This window comes from Hyaena hyaena, unplaced genomic scaffold, assembly GCF_003009895.1.
Source record: "Hyaena hyaena isolate Hyena2069 unplaced genomic scaffold, ASM300989v1 scaffold_574, whole genome shotgun sequence".
Classification (NCBI taxonomy): Eukaryota; Metazoa; Chordata; class Mammalia; order Carnivora; family Hyaenidae; genus Hyaena; species Hyaena hyaena.
The window spans coordinates 992,687-1,015,252 of record NW_024081209.1 but is presented as its reverse complement, the minus strand read 5'-3'; the positions used below and the strand labels follow the sequence as shown (position 1 = coordinate 1,015,252).

At 35.3% G+C, this 22,566-nt stretch overlaps 1 protein-coding gene across 1 annotated transcript in view; it reads left to right on the top strand.

The window, feature by feature from the left end:
* The window catches only part of CRISPLD1 (cysteine rich secretory protein LCCL domain containing 1), a 46,082-nt gene extending 35,775 nt beyond the window's left edge, over positions 1-10,307 (top strand). The window contains exons 13-15 of the mRNA XM_039256557.1: positions 1,312-1,384; positions 5,902-6,032; positions 9,279-10,307. Of these exons, the coding sequence (XP_039112488.1) occupies positions 1,312-1,384; positions 5,902-6,032; positions 9,279-9,330 (256 nt within the window). The 3' untranslated portion in view covers positions 9,331-10,307. The remainder of the gene's footprint in view (positions 1-1,311; positions 1,385-5,901; positions 6,033-9,278) is intronic.
* Positions 10,308-22,566: the final 12,259 nt, after the last annotated feature.

The window sequence follows — 22,566 nt, the reverse complement described above, 5'->3', positions numbered from 1 at the left end:
ACAGCAGCAAAAGCCTGATACAGGGCTTGAACTCATGCGCCTGGAGATCATGACCTGAACTGAAGTTGAAAGCTTCACCAACTGAGCCACCCAGGTGCCCCTTAGAAATGTTATTTAAATCAGCTAAGCCAATCAGATATCAGTAAGGTAATAGGATATCTGGAGAAAGAATGTTCCATGTGCAGAGAAAGATAAGTACAAAGGCCCTGAGAAAGAGCCTATTTTTGTACGTTTGAGAAGTAACTGTTAGGCCAGTATGACTGGATCTGGGGGAAGAAGTGGAAGAGGAGGAAGATATAAGGTCAGAAAGATAATGGAGGGAAAGGACATGCAGGACTTACTGGCCATTGTAAGGATTTTGTCACTTGTTCTGAATAAGGTGGAAAACCACTAGAGTATTTAGAGCAAAGGGATGATATGATTGGTCTTGTATGCTTTAATATAAGTGGGGAAAAAACCAGTGGAGAGGGCAAGGTTAGAAGCAGGGAGATCATAGGAGAGCCTATAGCAGTAAGCTAGACACCAGATGAGGAGTCTGGTGTCTGTAACTCAGTCTTGAGTATGATAACTGAGGTGTTTAGGATGCTCTGATTTTATTTTAATGGGTGGCTAATAAAAATTGCTGGTAGACTGAATGTCAGGCATGAGATAAAAAGCTATTGAAGCTAGAATAAAGTTTTTGACCTGAGCGTCTGGAATAATGGAGTTGCCATTTACTGTAAGAAGCCTACATAAGGAACAGATTTGGGAACTGGAGGAAGAGATTAGGAATTTGGTTTTAACCCCGCTCAGTTTGAAATCGTTATTAGATTTAAGTGGAGATATTGAATAAGCCATAGGACATACAAATTTGGAATTAAGAGGTCCCAAGTGGAGATATAAATTTGGAAATCAGCAATTTATAATCATAATTAAAACCATGAAATTGAAGGATATACCAAAGATGTGATGTGTGAGTCAGACAATGAGTCAGTTTTTCAAGTTACATGCTTATTAAATTCTATAGAAACATTGGGTACCAATTCCCAGATACTGAGAGATGCACCCTGAGGTTTCTTTCTGGGGAAACATTTAACCCCTAAATTAGAAAGAAAAGAAACACATTCGTCCCAAAATCTGAAAGTGGCTAAATTAAGCAGAAGCAATTGCATCTACTGCCTGACTTGTACAGTTGACCTATTTCAAAAGAAAAAAAAAAAATTGAATAGGGTGAGAATGTTGTTATCTCTTGTGTATGCATGTCTGTGGTCTTATGGTTAAGGATGGCTGAAGAAACCAGCTACTTAATATTTGTATATATATATTTTTCAGAGTCTACTGTCCTCGTAACTGTATGCAAGCAAATCCACATGCTCGTGTAATTGGAACTCGAGTTTATTCTGATGTAAGTATCTTAATATATGCAGCTCTCAGGATTCAGGTATATATGTGTTTATACAATATTTAAATGTATGTATGTACGTTTATGTATAGAATAAGGAAACAAATTTCTATGTTGGTATACATATTCTTAGAGAAGCTAATCAATAATAACACTGAAAAACAACTATCCTCATGCAAATATGAGTGCATAATAATTTATTTTCACCAAATTTTTCTTTATATCCTATCCATATACCTTAGATACTTTTGAAATAGACCAGAAGCATCCTTCTGATGGAAAATTCATTTTGTATTTTTATTATTTTCTATTTTTTAAAGTTTATTCTGAGAGAGAGAGAGAGCGAGAGAGCATGAGAGCATGAGCGGGAGAGTGGCAGAGGGTGGGGAGAGAGAATCCCAAGGAGGCTCCACAGTGTTAGCATATGGGGCTCGATCTTAGGAATCACAAGATCATGATCTGAGCCAAGATCAAGAGTCCAACACTTAACTAACTGAGCCACTCAGGCACCGCTCACTTTGTTTTTTAATTCTTCCTTTTGGTTCTTTAGTATTTGTACTGTAAACTGGATAATTAAGAGATTGTCAAATGTATGAAAATATCTTATACTTCCAAAGGAGCATTTTTTCTTTTATTTAAAAAAATATTCTTTTTTTTTTTTTTTACCAATTTTTTAAATTTAAATTTTAGTTAACATATAGTACAATAATGGTTTCAGGAGTAGAGTTCAGTGATTCATCACTTACAAACAACCCCAGTGCACATCACAAAAAGTGCCCTCCTTAGTGTCCATTACCCATCTCGCCCGTCCCCCCCCCACCTCTCTCCGTCAACCTATGGTTTATTTTCTATCATTGAGTCTCTTTTGGTTTGTTTCCCTCTCTATACTCTTTTTTAATCCATTCCTGTGTGTTTCGTTTATTAAATTCCACATATGAGTGAAATCATATGGTATTTGTCTTTCTCTGACTTATTTCGCTTAGCATCCTACACTCTAGCTCCATCCATATGGTTGCAAATGGCAAGATTTAAAGAGCACCATAAAATCAAGAACAGATAATATGTTAAAATACATACAAAATGAAACCATTTGAGGGGATGTTATAGTAGACAGCATTACTGGGTTGGACAGGGACTATTAGCTGGGAGGGCTTCAATATGGACAAGTGCTTTTGAGCCAGGTTTCAAGTGTGGGTTGGGGAATTGGATTAGGGACACATTCTAGGTGGGATGAACAGCATCTAACAAAAACAGAGAGATGACAGCAGGTGAGATGCATGCGTAACACATAGGTTTGCTTATGTTTGAGCAGGTGAGCATTGAATCTAAAAGTGGCTGTAGCCAGTTTTTTGTGAGGGGTTGGGGGACTCAGCTCTTGAAACATGTAAATGGAGAGTCTGAATGCATGCTGAGGAGCTTAGATTTTATGTGGCAGACATTTGCAAACCATCACAAATTTCTAAGCCAGAGAGTTGCAAAAACAAATTCAGGAAATATACTCTTAAAGTACGTATTCAATAAAATACATGGAAATAGGTTTGTAAAAAGAGGCCTGAAATATTATTTACCACCTTATTTCCGTTGGTGAGTTCGTTGAAGTCCGTGGTTTTTTTGTTTGTTTAGTTGGTTTTTGTTTTGTTCTTTTTTTAAGTTCAGCTTTACCTTTGCAGTTATTCTCCACATCGGAGTCCGTCCCTGTCAGGCTTCAACTTTGCCCTGTACTTATCTGCAGCTTAAATGTCCCGTTGGTATCATAATTTATTAGTCTTCATGCTTTACTTATCTTCCTGTCTTCATATCCTAATTTATTGCCACTTTCTCTGTGGAGTATTCACTGGATGTCCTAATACATGTATAACATAGCCCTTCTTTCAGCCCCTAGAACTTTATTTTTTTACTTTTATCACTTACCTGATTCTGTTAGTGTTATGATTATTTCTCTGTCTCTTTGATTATTTTAAAGTTCCATGAGGGCAGCAGCCAGGGAATTGGAGCATCATTTTTTCATTAACAATTTGATGTTTGCCAACCTATGAACAAGACCGAATTACATCCTGCCTTAACGAACTTAGAGCACACAGTGACATCAGAAATTTAGCAAATACCTTGCCCATAAATATTTGTTGAAGAAATAAATCCATAAATGTACATGAATAAGCCTATCTAGAACCTTCAAAGGGTTCAGAAGAAATTATTCTTTTTAGATTGTCCCTTTAAACACCAAACTTTTAATTTTAATCATACCTGACAAAAAATTTTCATGGTACCCTATACACTTTTTTAAAAAACTTTTTATAGTTTATTTTTGAGACAGAGAGAGAGAGACAGAGCATGAGTGGGGGAGGGACAGAGAGAGAGGGAGACACAGAATCTGAAACAGGCTCCAGGCTCTGAGCTGCCAGCACAGAACCCAACATGGGACTTGAACCCACAAACTGTGAGATCATGACCTGAGCTGAAGTCAGATGCTTAACTGACTGAGCCACCCAGGCGCCCCTATGGTATCCTATACACTCTTATACCTATAAGCAGTCTCTTTTTCTAGAGTTAAGGTTTTGTTAGACTTTGTATCAAGATCATTTTATCTTCCTACCTTACTGGATTGAATAGGCATTTACGTATAGGAGATGACTGTATAGATCGTTTTAAGAGTGAGTTGGAAATACTGGGACCACTGTTATGTGGTCAGTGCAGAGTCAGAGATTCAAGCATTAACTGTCAAGCTTCCCACCCCCTACAAAATACATGATCTCTTTAAATACAAGATATGGAAAGATAATCTTCTCTCTCCCTCCCCTCCCTTCACCTTTCTTTCTCTCTTTCTTTCCATTACTACTTGTATATTTTATGGCTTTGAACTTTTCTTGTTTGTTACATATAAAGTTAATTTCTGCTTTAATTAAAAATGTTCCACTGTTTGCTGGATAAATTATTTTTTTTCATGATACGTTAATTCTTACAAAGTATGGGTATAAAAAGAAAATCTCTTCTGACCTTTGAACTCAAATAGGAATGCTTGCTGACTGCATAGTTATGGGCAAAACAATAGTTTCAAAACATATTAAGTGCTTGGATTTAGTGAATGTTATATGTAAGCACTTTTATGCCTTGGGGAAAATGCTGATAATACTCTTTTAAGAGAGCAAGATAAATACTGAAACGTGTACAGAATTATTTTTAATTTTATCTGTTATGAACCATATTGGACACAAATATTAATTCAGTGGGGAACTTTAAACTGAATGAAATCCCTCTTCAGAGTAACGATGAGAAGTTTTAGATATATGGTATTTTTTGATATAGCAAAAGCATGAAAAGGATTAAGCAGCTTGGCATTCAGGCTCTCTGATCTAATAAGTTCTGACTGATGCCACAAAGTTCAGAGCACAGTAATAAAGCAAGGTCATGTAAGATGCACATGCTTATGTGAACTTAAAAAAGCACATTAAGTCACTCACATGTGGATAGAGAGAAAAAAAAGAACACACCCGTGTGATCAGAAAAGACCCCAGAAACAGTTCAAGTGTTTCATTTTGTGGCATTTCCTCAGCTATTGGCAAATTTTGGTAGAACATTAGAATTAAAGCAAATGTTAAGATCTGGAGAAGACTTTAATGGGGCAAAAGAAAAGAGTCAACTTCTGGAAAGCCATAGGTAACAGCTTTAAAAACATGGACTTGAAACAATAATTTTCTCTTCCATAGAACTCCAATTCAATTAAGATTATATAATTGATACAATATAATCATAGTACCTCATGTCAGACCATTCAAACCAAGGTGATAGATATTGCAGATATCGGTTAGAAGCTGTGATTGTTCTTTATATTCTTCTTGGTTAAATTTTCTCTGCATAGACCATTTTATTTAATAGAAGAAAATCCCCCATTTAATACACACCTGTATTTTGGAAAAGGGACTGTAAAGATATACAGAACTATTATCTGTTAATAAATCAAAACTGAACATAAACCAAGTACAGATAATACAATCTGTTAACATGTGGTCAGAGTTACTAGCAAAGTAAGAGATAAAAGGAGCAGGGGTGCCCGGTGGCTCAGTTGGGTAAGCTTCTGACTTCTGCTTAGGTCATGATCTCAGTTTGTTTGAGCCCTGCGTTGGGCTCTGTGCTGACAGCTCAGAGCCTGGAGCTGCTTTGAATTCTGTCTGTCTCTCTCTCAAAAATAGATAAACATAAAAAAAGAGATAAAAGAATAAATTTGTATCTGATTACTTCTACTGTAGAAAAAACCTGCTGTTTGGAAAGACGAGTGTTTGTTAGATTAAATGGTGAAGGGATTTTACCATTGTGGCCACCCTAAGATTTGCCTTCAGACTTGTTCAGAATTGGCTTTAACTTTGTGACTTTTGAAACATTCCTTTATACACAAAACATCAACCCGTAACTGCTGACTATCTATACAGAGGCAGGTGCCAGCAACTTTGGTCTAATAGAAGAGTAGGCTGGACAAGTTCAGCAGGAATTTCTTAATAACAGTGGGTTTTTCTTTGTTGCCTCAGCTGTCCAGTATCTGCAGAGCAGCAGTACATGCTGGGGTGGTTCGAAATCACGGTGGTTATGTTGACGTCATGCCTGTGGACAAAAGAAAGACTTATACTGCGTCTTTTCAGAATGGAATCTTCTCAGAAAGGTAAATTTAAAAATATGTATACATATATATTTTGTATTTTATATACTGATAGTCTTTCTCCCTCTCTCCTCCTGTGTCTCTCTCTCTTTCTCTACATATACATACACGCACCTTTATGCTTGTTTTACAACCAACTCACTTCAGTATGGTTTGGAGTTATGTGGCTACACCAGCATGTTTCCTTTGCACTGAAATAATCAGTCTTCCAGGGATGGGAGAAGCTGAAGTACTCGAGGTGCCTGTCTCCTCCGGGCTTATAAAAATCAACATGAAAATCGGATTATGAGTCAGAACCACTCTTTTGTTAATTGTTAATAAGGAAATTTCTTTCATCCTCCTTTGGATTTTCTAGATTAGTTTTTATATGTAATTCTTTGTAGGTGAGCGAGGCACTGAATATTTTTCTAATACAGTTATATATGGACAAAGTCTTTGACAAAGAACGAATGAGTCTGATTTACCCCAGAACCAAATTCACTTTTTGATTGGAAGTTGGATATCTAGTATAATGAATGCTTTCTGGTCATCTCATACTATTTGGTCCATTAGTATTATATATTATATATTTTATTGGTTTGGGAAAATTCAGATGACTTACTTATTCAAGTATTAAAAAAAGTTAAGAGCACAGAACCTATAGAGATTTTTCAAATCATTTGTATTTGTGGAAGTAATATTAGCTCTCATGTATATTGTATGGCTACAGAAAAATCTCTAACTTTTAGACATTTATTGGGTTGTTCAAAATTGCCAATGGAGGTTCAACATCTACAGTAAAGTTTCTGTAAAGGACATGAAAGGATGTGCCATACTGGGTATCTAGATTGACTTCCACATAACCATCTGAGTGCCATCCTTATAAGAAGACAGCTTTGCATTTACCATCTATTTTCAGCAGATTTTTATCAAGAAGCCGTTATTAAGAAGGTGACTTCTTTATAATCTGACTCATGTGGTTCATAGCAATACTCTAGAGCACTAACTTATTATTTCCTAAATTGGATAAAATTTAAATTGTATTGCTATCATACTTATATTTTTAACATCTATGGTTTCAAGAAAAAAATTAAGTTTATTTAGAGGGAGAGAGAGAGAGCATTCAGGTGAGCTAGGAAAGGGCAGAGAGAAAGAGGGAGAGAGAGAATCCCAAGCAGGTCCTGCACTGATAGTGAAGAGCCCGATATGGGGCTTGAATTCATAAACTGTGAGATGATGACTTGAGCTAAAGTCAAGAGTCCGACGCTCAACCTACTGAGCCACCCAGGTGCCCTGATTTCAAGAAAAATTTTAGTGAGGAGATTTAATGGTCAAATCTGAAACAGCCTAGGAATTTCTTCAGTGAAATGGAAACACACACATACACAGCACTTAATATATATATATATATATATATATACACACACACACAGTTATATAATTATATATTTATATAAATTATATAAATATATAATTATAGATATAATTGTATATAATATATACATATATACAATATAAATATATTATATTGTATGATATGTAAAATAGATATGTATAAAATACATTTTTTATGTATAAAATACATTTTTTAGTTGTAGAGTCTCATATATAATTTAATAAGCTAAACTAAGTGGTGTTTCATTTACCTGTCATATTTCTTATATTTATTCTAAAACTATGATATCCTGAGAAAACTGAGAATAATAATTATTTCTGAACACCTACTATGAATTTCCCAGATGCTGCCGACCACTTTAAGTATAGTAGCTCAGCTCCACCTACAGCCCTGTAAAGTCAATTCTGTAAACCCTGATTTAAAAAAATTTTTTTTAATGTCTTATTTATTTCTGAGAGAGACAGTGAGAGACAATGTGAGCAGGGGAGGGTCAGAGAGAGAGGATGATACAGAATCTGAAACAGGCTCCAGGTTCTGAGCTGGTAGTCAGCACAGAGCCCGATACAGAACTCGAACCCACGAACCGTGAGATCATGACCTGAACTGATCTCAGGTTTACCTCTGTAAACCCTGATTTCATAGATTTGTTCACTTAGGCTCAGAAAGGTTAAATGATGTGCCCAAGCTCTTCTAACTAGTTAGTCTCAGAGATTGGTTTCAGCGGAAGGTCTGTAGACTCAGAAATACGCATTTTTCCCATTGTATCACTGTGTACGAAGAGTAAATACACCAAACACATTCACTCTCTAGGACACTGTCAACCTGTTTCCTATAAATAAAGATGGCTTTTCATTGTCCATCTGCTTGTACGTAAAACCTGGTGTGTCTGTGTTTATTGAACATGTTTATGTGCACTTTTGTGATCTCATACTTTTTCAGTCTAAAAACTCTCCCCTTTCTTTTCTTGTTTGTAAATATATATGTAAAAGGAATTGCACTTTGTCTTACTCTTAGCACTTACTGTGATTCTCTCTAAAGGTCCCTTTTTATTGCTAAGAAAAACTTCATGCAAAAATGTAAAGACTTTAAAAGTTTATATTTGATTAGAATAAATAACAACTAATGATATTATCAGTGTTTTACCTTTTAAGCATTAAAATGAAACATAACTGATATTGCCAAATAAAATATAAGTAATTTAAGAAAGAATTAACTATGATTCTTACTGCTTTTAACTTGTGTTTTAATATATGTTGTGTTTAAAGTGAGATTGAGTGCTTATATGCGTGTTTCCATTTCAGTGAAGAAATTCTTAGGACCTTTCAGATTTGACCACTAAATTCCTCACCAAGACTTTTCTTGAAACTATAGATGTAAAATATGAATAAGAATGGTGGCAAATGTTTTAAATTTCACCAGACTTAAAAAATACTAAGTTAGTATTCTAGAGTATTGCTTAATTATCACTGTCTTCTCAACTTGCAGTTAACTTTTAACCATATCAGTCAGTTGTAAACCTGGATCTCAATATTCCTCCAGTAAAATGGAAAAACACCTGCCTAATTCTGCTTTATTAGAAGCAAAGGTTGTAATATAGGAAAACATGATCTGGAATTTGTTAAGTTCTATATAAAATACTATTATTACTGTGCACCTTAAGTTTTAGTAAACTTGCAGCCCAGCATACAACCAAGATTTAAAGAATTATGTCATCCTCACTCAGGCTTTCAAATAGATATAAATTATAGTAGCCTAAAGAAAGCTGGCCATCTGGATTCATAGAACTGCTTTCTTGACTGTCATAGGTAAGCATGATTTATTTGGAGGATTATATGCGGAGATGACATCAATATAATTTTTGTATTTTTTTACAGTTTACAGAATCCTCCAGGAGGAAAGGCATTCAGAGTATTTGCTGTTGTGTGAAATGGAACACTTGGAAAAGGATCGTAAAGACTATTCCAAATGCCATATTTCTGAAGTTTGTATAAAATTGTAACATTACTGTACAGAAGTTATCAACTATTTTCAGCCCCCAAAAAAGTGCCAAATGCATATAAATCTTGATAGACAAATTCTGTAAAAATAAAACATGGGACATTATTAGCTTTGCGAAAAGTAATGAATATGTAATGGTTTTAGAAATCCTGTGTTAAATATTGCTATATTTTCTTAGCAGTTATTTCTATAGTTAATTACATAGTCATGATTGTTCTACATTTCACATGTACTTTTATATGGTGCTTTGAATATGCCACTAACAAAATGAATCTAAACATTGAATGTGAATGGCCCTCAGAAAATCATCTGGTGCATTTAAGAATAATGAACTCTCAAAAAATGAAAGGAACCATATTACCACATTTTTCCCAGTTCAATACTATGCCATTACCTACTCCAAATAATCAGAAATTGTTTTCCTCTTAATACCTGTATAGTTTTTCTTTTCTGTTACGTTTAGGCATATAGAATATTATGTCCTGATATTGCACTTCTTATTTTGTATAAAGTAATTCCTTAATTTCCAAATGAATCTATTAAAATGTTTGATTCCTTGGGAATGGCTTTAATAGTAAGTGGAATGAACTATTTATTCCATAGTAGAGTAGTGGTATGAAAACATTCCTAGTGATAATATAGTGAATATAGGGTTAAGCACAGGCAGCCAGAACTTTCTATATGTTGTTCAAACTGAGGTCACACATTTTTCTTTTGTATCCTGGCAAATACTCCTGCAGGCCAGGAAGTATAATAGCACAAATTTTAACAAAGATAAACTAATGTATTGCATCACCATTGCCACTGATTTTATTAATGGTAAATGGCCTTGTGTATAAATGTTTCCGTATTATGGTACCTATCATGGTGTTATATTTGTTTCTATGAAAAAATGTATTGTGCTTTGAGACTAAAAATCTGTAAAATGTTAATTTTGGTATTTTTTTTCCTGCTGGTGAATTTACTCTTTCCTTGTAAACATATTAAAATTAATCATGTTTCAAAATATTATTTTTAGTCTAATTTCTTCCTTATTTTGATTTAGAAATCACTTTAATTAACACAACTTTTGCAAGTCTTTTAAACTTGGGTTGTTGAATTAATATAAATAACATCCATAATACCAGAAGTCTGTAAAGTCAATTTGATTATTTAGGTATTTGTATATGAAAGCAAAGACAATCATATATTTAGAAGCATCGTATCAAAGGAAAATTTGAATAAAATGAGGAAAGAATATGAAAGATATAAAATAATTATTAAACATTGACCAGACAGTAAATACTTCATACATTTTCAGAAAATAAGTGACTATATATTCAGGAGCAGAAAAAAGGGAGATAAATCACATGCAGAATCTGGGAAAGCAAGACAGCTGGATAATAGACAAACAAGAATAGAGACGCTCACATAGACTGCTGCCGGAGAACAAATGGTAAAGAAAATAATGTCATGATCACTTATCAAGCACTGGCAAGAAATTTGGTGGTTCAAAATATAAGTAGTCAAAACTTAAGCATTTCTAAGTTTAAAAATATCAAAATTTAAAGCAGATTTGTGGGAACATTTTCCCCCAAAAGACATATATTCTTAAATAAATGATTGAAATGTAAACTTTACCCAGATTCATCTTTTGCTCCCCATTCTACCCCCCCTCCAAATAGGGAAGCCCCATCGATTCTTGTCAGTATAAGGAATCTCATATTTGTCCGAATCTAGATATTCATCATCAGTTTCCCATACTATTTCAGTGGCTCCAACTGGAAACTCATTTTGTTCCTCTCCATTCCTCTTCGATCCATCCTCAAATTTTTCACTGGAATTACTCTCTTCCATAAGTTTGCATTATTTAAGAAAACCAACTCATTTTATAAAAACATTTAAGGACCTCTATAGTCTTGGGGTGCCTGGGTGGCTCAATTGGTTAAGCGTCCAACTTCAACTAAGGTCATGATCTCACGATTTAGGAGTTCGAGCCCTGCGTTGGGTCCTCTGGTGACGGTTCAGAGCCTAGAGCTTGCCTCATATTCTCTGTCTCCCTCTCTCTCTGCCCCTCCTCCACTCATGCTCTGTCTCTGTCTCTCAAAAATTAATAAACATTGAAAAAAAAAAAAGAACCTCCATAGTCATGCTCCATATTGCTTACCTATGCTTTTCTACACAAGGTGTGGCCTTGAATAAGTTACTTAATTTTCTTCACCTTACCTCTAATAAAATAGGATAAATAATACCTATGGGGATTGCTCTAAGAATTAATTGAGGTATTTTGTATAGTGTACTTAACATCAAACATATACTATGTGATCAGTTTATGTTAATCGTTATTAATTATAATCAGTTCTGTTATTTTCCTTGGGAAACTATGCATCTATCATGCTATACTACCTATCTGTCAGCACTTAAAGTGAAATCCTCTAGGAATTTTCCTTCAATTCTCCTGGTAAAAAGTAAGTAATGCCCTTTTAATTTGACCATACTGATTTTTAGATTTTGCCTTGTATTATATTTAAGGATAAGCTCCTTGAGAATTGCAACATTCTTATCTCTTTACCCAAGAGATATACAGTGATTTTTACATTCTATAAATGGTTGGTCACTATGGCTAAGTGGATATTTCACAATTTAAATTCCTTAAAAATTGTAACATTCTCATCTCTTTATCCCAGAAACACAGTGACTTTTTACATTCTTTAAGTTGTTAGTCAATATTGCTAAGTGGATATTCTAATAATCCCTAATTTCATTCCTCACATAAGTGAATATTGTTGCATATTATCACAGCATATTATAGCTAATGGAAATAGTTCATTGATAAACATTCTAAATGTGGGTTTAAGACAGGTCAATGCTTATAAAATAGTATTGATATTATTTCATCTTTTAAAGTTTACCAGACCATGTGTTTCCTTAATGTTCTGTATGTTTAATAAAAGTGATCTGTGTATTTAAAGCAAAGCAGAATTCTCCAAAAAGATTTCTCTCCTAGTCTGTTAATTGGCTCATTATAATGTATGCTTTCATATTCAATATTATATTTTTTAAATATTGACTTCTCTAGCATTACTAAAATGTTTCAAAAAGAACTGTACACTCTTGAAGAACATAGTAAGCTAAAAAAACAGAGCCATCATTTCTGCAAACATCAAACTGAAGATTTAGAGTTTAAACTAATTTATTGCACGAAGAATGAGATTGTTTAGGTTGATTTAAAACACTTATCTGAAGTGATATTTCAACAGTGGCACCATAATTTTCAGGAGCTGAAAAAATAGTTTAGCCAAATAATGTGATCCTCTTTCACTAATTTGTTAGAATTAAAGGCTAAATTATATCAGTTTGAGTTTTTAAAGGCTCTAGGGGATACCCTCTCTCCCGTGGATTCATAATCTGGAAAAATGATTACATCATACTTCGTTTAATCCTGCTGATTTGCCACCTATCGAGCAATTGTAATTCCCTGGTGCCTCCCATCATCTCTGGCCCAGGTCAGGCTCACAGGCCTTCTGAGATCCCGGGTGGTTTGGTTTCGAGGTATCAGGAGATCGGGCTTTCTCAGCATTAGCAATTCTGTTGTGGAGCAAAAGGGACTCTGCTCGCTCGGAGTTTTCTGGCGAGGTCTGCACCTTGGGTCTGTCTTAGCTCTGCGGATCCAATTCATGGAAGATCCCAAGAAGGCTGGATGCTAAGCAGAAACCTTGCATACACGGTTCTCTCGCTATCCCTGCGCCTTCCCCCACCTGTCCTGGAACTCTAGGCCTGCGTTAACAGGGGTCGCCCCAGCCCAGCCCACCATCTACCTAGGGCCGGGGGTTCCTCCCACGGCCTTCACCTGCCGAGTGTGGAAGGTCACATGGGCCAGAGGTGCGTGGCGGACGCACAGGTCGTCTGTGGAAGTCAAATCTCCCAGGTGCCTGCCTCTTATCAGACTTAGCTGACCAGGCTGCGGGGGAATAGACGTCTCTCGGGGCGTTCTGGACCTCGGCAGCTCAGTGTGTACCCCAGAAGTCCAAGTCTATGGCCTGGTCTGTCCTCCACTGCCCAGACCCAGTTGCGGGGCAGGCTAGATCTTACAGTAATAGAAATAAGCCATATCCTGTAGTCGCAGTTAGCTAAGAGGTGAGTGTTCATTTATAGCTGTTAAGTACAAATGATCTTTAAGTCAAAGCATTCCACCAGAAGTGTTTGATCGACTTGAGTTATCATACATTAGAGGAAGAAAAGAATTAGAGACTGTTGTTGCTGCCTAATAATAAGATTTTTGCTCCTACTTGGCTCGTTGCTTTGGTACTGCTGAGATGTTCAATGGAAGGAAATAATTATGGTAATATTATCCAGAACAGATGTGCTGGAAAATGTCCCATAACTTTGATATGGTTTTAATCGACAAAACAAAACAAAGTATCTTGGGCTCTGTTGAGAACTGTAGTTGGACAACCTCCGCTTGTCTTGTGTGTGAGTTTATGTGTGTGTATAAATTTACATTTGTCACAGATTGATGCTGTGTTAGAGAAATGTCTTAGAGTTCATCTAACTACCATTTATTCTCTCAGTTTGCTGATGGAAAAAAAATGAACATGTACTACCTTGGCTAAAGTCACATAGAGCTGTGACTAATTTCAAATAAATTCTTTATATTTCCAAGCATATTTTCTATATTTCCCTGAGATACAGCCAGGAATAAGAGCACAAACCAAAAGTTAGAGTCCTGGTGCCTAAATACTTTGAATAGGTTCTCACAAACTTCAGAAAGTATCAAAAGTTAGTATAATGTAATCAAATTCTTTCCATGTAAGGGTGATTGCCACACTAATAAGAAATAAACCTAATTAGGTAGTTAAATGTGTCAGTAAGGAAATATTGCTTCACTGCATCTGAACTTATTTTTAAGAAGTAAAATACATCTTTTACCACATATATGCTCTCCAAAGATATTATAAAGCAATCACACAACTAGTATTTCTGTGTGAAATAGAAGCCTATCAAATGCTTGCTATAAATAGTACTAATAGCCATTTTTACATAGTGCTTATTTGTGCCAGGCACTGTCCTAAGCAGTTTATACCTAAACTCACACAATCGACACTACAATCCAGTGAGGAGAGTACTATTATTATCACATTCATTTTATAGATGACAAGAGGGGTTCAGTAACTTCCTCAAAAATCACCCAAGAAATAAATATGGGAGCCATGATTTGAGCTGTTAAAATAATGGCTCTGGATTCTGTACTCTAATTAGTTATTTCCCCTCCCATTACCAGCATCTTTTATAGTAAGTATATAGACAGTCTAACCTCTGTATTTAAACATCTTTTTCAGAATAGGTACAAAGCCTGAAGATACTTTTGTCATAAAAAGTTGCCCTGAAGAAGTCATTTACTACAGAGGAAGTATCCAGTAACCAAACATGCTCCCCACTGGGCTCCTAAGGGACATCGCTTAGACATGTAAATCCCTTAGGTGATTCCCTGGCCCCTTGATTATATTCCCGTGTCTTTTCACCCTCCACCCCTTTGCTCCTGATCAGCCTCATGTTGTGAGGGCTGTCTCTCCTCATGCAAACCTATCAAAGCATTCCCCAATAAAGTTTGTGTATGCTCCTTACACCTCTGGTTATATATTTTTCCTTAGTCAGCTCTGAAAGATATTTCACCCCTATGGTTAGTATATATTTTCCATTTGCACATCTGTTTTTATTCCTTTGTTTCTCCTTTTTTGGTCTACTTTTGGGTGATTACGTTTAATTTAATTATGCTGTTAATCTTAAAAATACAACTGTCAGTTATTTTACCAGGAAAAAAATAGATCTATTTTGGGAATAGCAGAGAATTGCCAGCTGGGATGAGTAAGCTACAGCAAAACTATCTATAGGCAAGTTGGGAGAACAGAGGGAGGAGCATTTTCATAGAGGAAAGGGAGAAATTGGTAGGGCTGTTATAAGTAAAAAGTCCACTGGAGGAAATTGGGAGTTCAGACTATGTGGTTTTTCATTGGCTGAGTCGATACTGTCTCTCATTGGCTGGACTATGGTAGAGAGGAGAGAAGAATCTTTTCCTACTGCTGGTGTAGTGAAATAGTAGCTACCATCCTAGGATGGACATGCAAGGTATATCTTTTCCTGTTGGGTTTGCAATTGATGAATAGTGGTGCAAGAGAGCTCCCTGCTGGTCTCTTGACTCCCTTCTAAAGGTTTTTTAAAATTGATTTTCACAGCTCCATTTTTTCCTTCTCCATTAACTGTTTAGCTCTGTTATTTTTCTTACACTGGTAATTTCTAGAGAATTTACTATTCATGTTTTTATGAATAGTGCTACCTTAATTTAGCACATTTGTCACTTCTCCATGCAGGCACTTTCAAACAATTAACTCTGCCCCACTCCTGCCTTTTGTGCTTTTATTGTCCTAAATTTTACTTCTACATTTGTGATCTGCCTTACAAGATACTATTACTGTTCACTGGCGTAGTCAGTATTCACTTACATTTACCTTTTCCAGTGTTTGTCTTTATTACTGACATTCTTTGTTTCCATAGTGTCATATTTATTCAGTATGAGGAACTCTCTTATAATATACTGTAGTGAAGCCTACTGATTGTGTATTTGCTCAGTTTTTATTTAGCTGACACATCTTTACTTCACTTTCATTTTTGAAGGATATTTTTGCTAGAGAGAATTCTAGGTGAATTGTCTTTTTCTTTTAGATCACTTTAAAGATATCCCATTGTTTTCTGCCTTCCATATCTATGATGATCCTTAAGCTGTTAAGTTTTAATATTTTTTTTCTTTCTGGTTCTCCTTTGAAGGCAAAGTGTGATTTTCCTTGGCTGCTCTTAAAATTTTCTCTTTCTCCTTATTTTTTGGAAGCCTAACTAATAACCAAAAAGTAACTAAAATATCTAAATCACCTCTTTCTTTAGTTATTATTTTTGTTTGATTTTTGGTCATTTGTTTATTTTCTTTTTGCATGCCTCATGTTTGGACTGGATCAAAATTGTAGAAATTCCAAATGATGTTATCTTCCTCCAGGTGGGCTAAATTTTCTTTTGGAAAACAGCCAGAGCCCTAGTGGATCACCTTGGTCCTATTAAGACTTGGTTTCAGTCTTTGTTAGGGCTATTGTATTTTTGTCTTTATTCCCAAGGTGTAGCCCTTAATATTAGAGCATAGCCCTTCTGGGGTCTCAGATTTAAGCCTTGGGAACTTACCAAAGCCATTACACCTTGGCAGGATTTGAATTCCAGCTATTCTCTCCCAACACCGTGTGCCTGCTGCGATCTCTGCTTAAGCATTTTAACCTCCCATATGCTGTCTTTACTAAGACTTAAAAAAAAAAGTTTTGTGGAGTCTTAATCTCTGAGTGCAGTTTAGAAGTCAGCCGGTGACTTAGAGGAGATTTGTATACAAAGTTTTGAACTCTTATCTCTGGAGTTTCCTTCTCCCCTGGCATTTGCCCTTTAAATGGCAGTCAGTATGGCAGCCCCAAAATCTGCCCTCAGTCTTCTCAGTGCAGCAAGACTTGCATTTCCTGCCTAGCTGTTTCCATTGTCTGATATTTGGAAAATGACTTTAGTGAAAAAGGCCAGATGGAATATGAATCTCACATTATACATTCCCTTCTCTCAAGGAGGTTAGGCCTTCAAGACCTTTCTATATTGGATGCTTTCCAAAACCTTCAAATCCATGTTTTATAAATTTCTCTAGCTTTTATAGTTGTTTTGTGCTGGATGATCAGGCCAAAGCAAGCTATTCTACTGCAGCTGAAGCCAGAAGGTCACAAATGTTTATTTTTATAAATTGTATTTTATTCAGAAGAAGCAGTGTAACCCATCATGACAATTAAAAAGAATATACAAATTCAAAAAATATATGATGGAAAGTTTATTATTCTAACCCCTAGTTTCCCTTTATGAATTTAACTAAGCTTCATATACATTTACAATCACAGATATGCATGTCTTTGAATGTATTTGTGAATTTGTGCATATACGCATGTGAACTCTTAACCATTATGCTACTCTAATTAAGCAACTAAAACTTCCTGGGGCGCCTGGGTAGCTCGGTTGAGCATCCAATTTCGGCTCAGATCGTGATCTCACAGTGCCTGAGTTCCAGCTCCATGTTGGGCTCTGTGATGACAGCTCAGAGCCTGGAGCCTGCTTCAGAGTTTGTGTCTCCCTCTCTCTCTGCTTTCTTCCTGCTTATTTATTCTCAAGAATAAATAAACATTAGAAAAATAAAGAAAGAAATTAACATTTCCTTATTAATTTCAACCACTTTTGCCAGTCAATTTTCTTCACATTTTTAAAAGTTTGTATGTTGTTAAATTTATCAAATCTTGGGGTGCCTGGGTGGCTCAGTGGTTAAGCATCTGACTTCAGCTCAGGATATGATCTCACGGTTTGTGGGTTCAAGCCCCATGTTGAGCTCTGTGCTGACAGCTAGCTCAGAGCCTGGAGTCTGCTTCAGATTCTGTATCTCCCTCTCTCTCTCTCTCTCTCTCTGACCCTCCCCTGCTCATGCTGTCTCTCTCTCTCTCTCTGAAATAAATAAAACTTTTAAAAAAATTATCATATATTTTTCTTTTTTTAAACATTTATTTATTTTGAGAGAGAGACAGAGAGACAGAGCATGAGCAGGGGAGGGACAGAGAGAGAGACACACACACAGAATCCAAAGCAGGCTTCAGGCTCTGAGCTGTTAGCACAGAGCCTGATGCAAGGCTCGACCCGTGAGTGAGATCATAACCTGAGCCAAAGTTGGATACTCAACCAACTGAGCCACCCAGGCACCCTAATCAAATCTTTTTCTTATTTCTGAATTTTGTGTTATCTAAGTGCTTAGAAGGGTCATTCTTACTCCAAGCATATGTTAAAAAATCTCCAGTTTTTTCTACAAGTACTTTAAAGTTTTCACTTATTATGTTTAAATGCTGCATCAATCTCAAATTTATTTTGGTATAAGGACTGAGGGAAGGAGAAATCCAAGTATAGTTTTCCAAATGGCTATCCATTTTTCCTAACACTGTTTTAATTTGTCTTTCCTACCTAAATTTGAAAATGTTACTATATTTGAACTAATTTCTGTAAATATTGGATATAATTATTGGCTTTATCTTCTGATATGTTGCTCTCTTTTCTGATTGTCTAGCCGTCAGCCACTACTAACATGGTTTATTAATTTGCTTTGTAATATGTTTTAATGTTTGGTATGGCTTACAACTCATGTTTTAAAATTTTCCTAACTAGTCTCACATCTTTTTTCACTCACATTTTCAGTGTAAAAAGTCATTTTTTCATTCAGTAGTCTAGTTTGAGAAACACAGGCATAATATTGAACACCCTATGCTTTTGCTTTTGGTCATAATTGTGTTTCCTGCTATTTTCTTTTATTTGTTTGTTTGTTTATTTTAAATTCGTTAGTTAACATACAATATAATCTTGGCTTCAGGAGCAGAACCCAGTGGTTCGTCTCTCGTATGACACCCAGTGCTCGTTGTAGCTCTAGAGCTGATGACCTGAGGTCACACATGATGTGCAGTCTGTGACATCATGGGATGTCCCTGATCCCTCCATGCACATCATCAGTAACAGCCCCTTGAGAGCTCCTTTTCTTTTTCTATCTCCTGGTACAAAACTAACTGTAGTTCATCTAAATACACTTTAATGACATAAATGTATGAAACATACCACAGGGGCGCCTGGGTGACTCAGTTGATTAAGTATTGACTCTTGCTTTAGGCTCAGGTCATGATCTCATGGTTCGCATCGGGCTGCACGCTGACAGTTTGGAGTCTGCTTGGGATTCTCTCTTTCTCTCTCTCTGCCCCTCCCCAGCTCATGTTCTTTCTCCCTCTCTCTCTCAAAATAAATAAATAAACTTAAAAAAATGCCACAAAGAAGTACTGGATATAAATAGGCAACAAGTTGTAGTGAGTACCAAGAAGAATAACATAGCAAATTCTGTGTTTCAACATTGAGCTGTGCATTGAACTCAGATAATATTCTCACTTACTTCCTATGCAACAAATATTCATTACATTGTTGTAAACAGCAATTCTTCATACAATGCTAAATATACTCAAATTCTAAAATTTTAAATTATTATTTAAAACTTTATGATTCCAATCTATATTTTATGAAAGCAAAAATCACTATAAAACTCTTTTAATATTAACACAAGCTTTGGTTACACCTTTTAATAGAAGAAAATTATATTAATATTTGTTATGCTGATGAAAATGTCACATAAGTCATGATATTCCATTAATGTCTTAAAATTTACAAACTTTTTGGTCATATAGTATTTAATTTGAGTTTGGTAAAAACTCCAGAAAGTAGATGCTTATATTTTCATTTTACAACTGAGGAAAGCAAAATGCAGGAATGTTGAATGATTTCAGACTCAAACTCTGTTCACTTCACACCAAAAAGTATTGAAGACAAAGGCCTCTTGGTTTATTTGTTTTTGTCAGCGTAAACAGATTTATATTAGAGACTATTTTAAATACTTATCTATACTTGGAGAATAATTCTTCATTCATTAATAGAGTAAAACAAACATAAAAGAAAAATAAGAACAGCAGAATGCAGAAGATATTAAGCATCTGGATTGGTTATTTTGTCTGTGATGTCAAAAAGAAGCATATTAGGTGTTCATGTATGTCTGGCACATATTATTCTAGGAGAGTTCATCACTCTCCTAGAAGAGTGATTTCCTTTGTTGAAATAGTGTAGTCAATTGAAATATCTGACCTACTAACTTTTATATAAAAAAGCAGTAGTAATGCATATGACCTGGTATGGACCCACCTATGATTATCCTAGGGAATGTTAGTCCATTGCAGTGCAATGTCTACTTTGAATGTATACAGCCATTAGGAGGCTTATTATAATACAAATTAGGGCTTCTTTGGCTATTGCCATATTTTAATACTTTAAAAATATTTTTGGGGTGTGCCTGGGTGGCTCAGTCAGTTAAGCATCTGACTCTTGGTTTCAGCTCAGGTCATGATCTCATAGTTTCATGGGTTCGATTGAGCCCCATATTGGGCTCTGTGCTGGCAGTGTGGTGCCTGCTTGGGACTCTCTCTCTCCTTCTATCTTTTCCCATACCCCACTCGTTCTCTCTCTGCCTCTCAAAATAAATAAATAAACTAAAAAAAAACCTCATTTTTTATTCATTGGATAGTATCCATAAATATTTACACGTTAAGAATTTGTGTGCAAGCATATACATATTAACCATTTAAATAGAAACACAAGACAAATTTATTACATATGCATTCCTTCTTCTTATCTGTATACACTCTATTGCCTCATAACACCACAGATGATAAAGTATTGAAACTTGGCATGCAATACAATAAATATGAGGATTTTATAAACATTTGAAAATGAAGATATGAATAAGAAATCCTTTATGTGATCTTTAACAGGTATTAATAAATATAAACTTTATTGCCTATGTTGAATTGTCTTTCTTTCTTTCTTTCTTTCTTTCTTTCTTTCTTTCTTTCTCTTTCTTTCTTTCTTTCTCTTTCTTTCTTTCTTTCTTTCTTTCTTTCTTTCTTTCTTTCTTTCTATGAGTCATCTTGTTTAAGCCATTTAAGCAATTTACTTGTATCAGTTGAGGATCTATCACAATCCTGAAAGGAAAAAAGGAATGTTCCTCCAGTTAAAAAAAAAAAAAAATTATACCAAGCCACAGGTAATTTCTGCTGGTTCTAATGGCTCTTCTCCAGCTCTTTTGGTCAATATGATGTTCTATTTGACAGTAGCTATTAGTGTAGCACTGCCAGAAAAAGCTAGCTTGTGCATGCACCAGCCAGTATTCCTCCACATCCTCACATGTGGAGTAAATCTTTGCTTACTGGCAGCCATGCCCACTGGTTGGAGCACTTGACTGGAAAGGAGAAACAGATATAAATGTGAAAACTTGGGCCGAAAGAAAGAGGATACATGGAAAAGTTCAGAGAAAAAAAAAGGGGAAAGGATTTGAGAAATCTTTTCCTTAAAAGTAAAAAAAATAAAAATTTTAGAATGATGAATTAAAGTAGAAAATCTTCACGTATAATTCATAGCCAACTAACCATTGTTTGCACAGATTTTTTTTTATTTTTTTATTATTTTTTTTTTGCACGGATTTTTTAAAACAACACAATACAATGAAAAAAGTGTTTAGATAAAAGTATCAAGAGTATTGACTTATTACAAGTTCTTTACACTTAGAAGAAACAGAATTCTTGCCAGAGCAAGATGAAAGTTTACTTCCAGGGAAACATGCCACCATAATCGACAAGGAAATGCTGTCTTTGTTCTCAATTTTTTTTAAAAAAAGAACATTTAATGTATATTTATTTTTGAGACACAGAGACAGAGCATGAAGTGGGGGAAGGGCAGAGAGAATGGGAAACACAGAATCTGAAGCAGGCTTCAGGCTCTGAGCTGTCAGCCCAGAACCCGATGGGAGGCTTGAACTCACAAACCATGAGATCATGACCTGAGGTGAAGTCAGACGCTTAACCAACTGAGCCACCCAGGTGCCCCTCTTCTCAATTTTTTGAGCCCAAATTTAGCCAATATCTTCTCATTCTTTGAGTCTTTTTAAGATGTCTACAGAGAAATGTACACTAGCTATCATTTCCATTTATCCCTATACAAGAAAGAAGTAAGTTATTTCATTTAGATAGAAAGTGTCAGATTGAGAGGACTTGATAGTTGAACAGATACTGAAAAATATTTATTTCTATTTCCAAAACCTTAATACAGAATAAATGAAACAAAATTTAAGTATATGTTCATTGAGAAATAAAGATTTATGTTTGTTTGCATTAGGAATTTTTAATCATAGAATAATAACCTAAGTAAAGTATGTGAATTCCTAAAAATAATATAACAGTAACTAACAGCACAAATGTTGTAATAATAAGTAAAACTTGAGTATTTGTTATGTTCTAGGCACTTGTAATTATTCTATACCTTATGTAACAAAATATAACTTAAAAGTTTTCATTGTTGGAAGGATGACAGGAGGATCAAGAAAAAATAATTAAGTTCTTGGAATAAAAATATATTTTCAGAAACACCATTAAATATAACTACAAATAAAGGCTAAGTATTTAAAGTTATTAATGCCATCGCAGCTCCTATTCTGTTATCATTTATAAG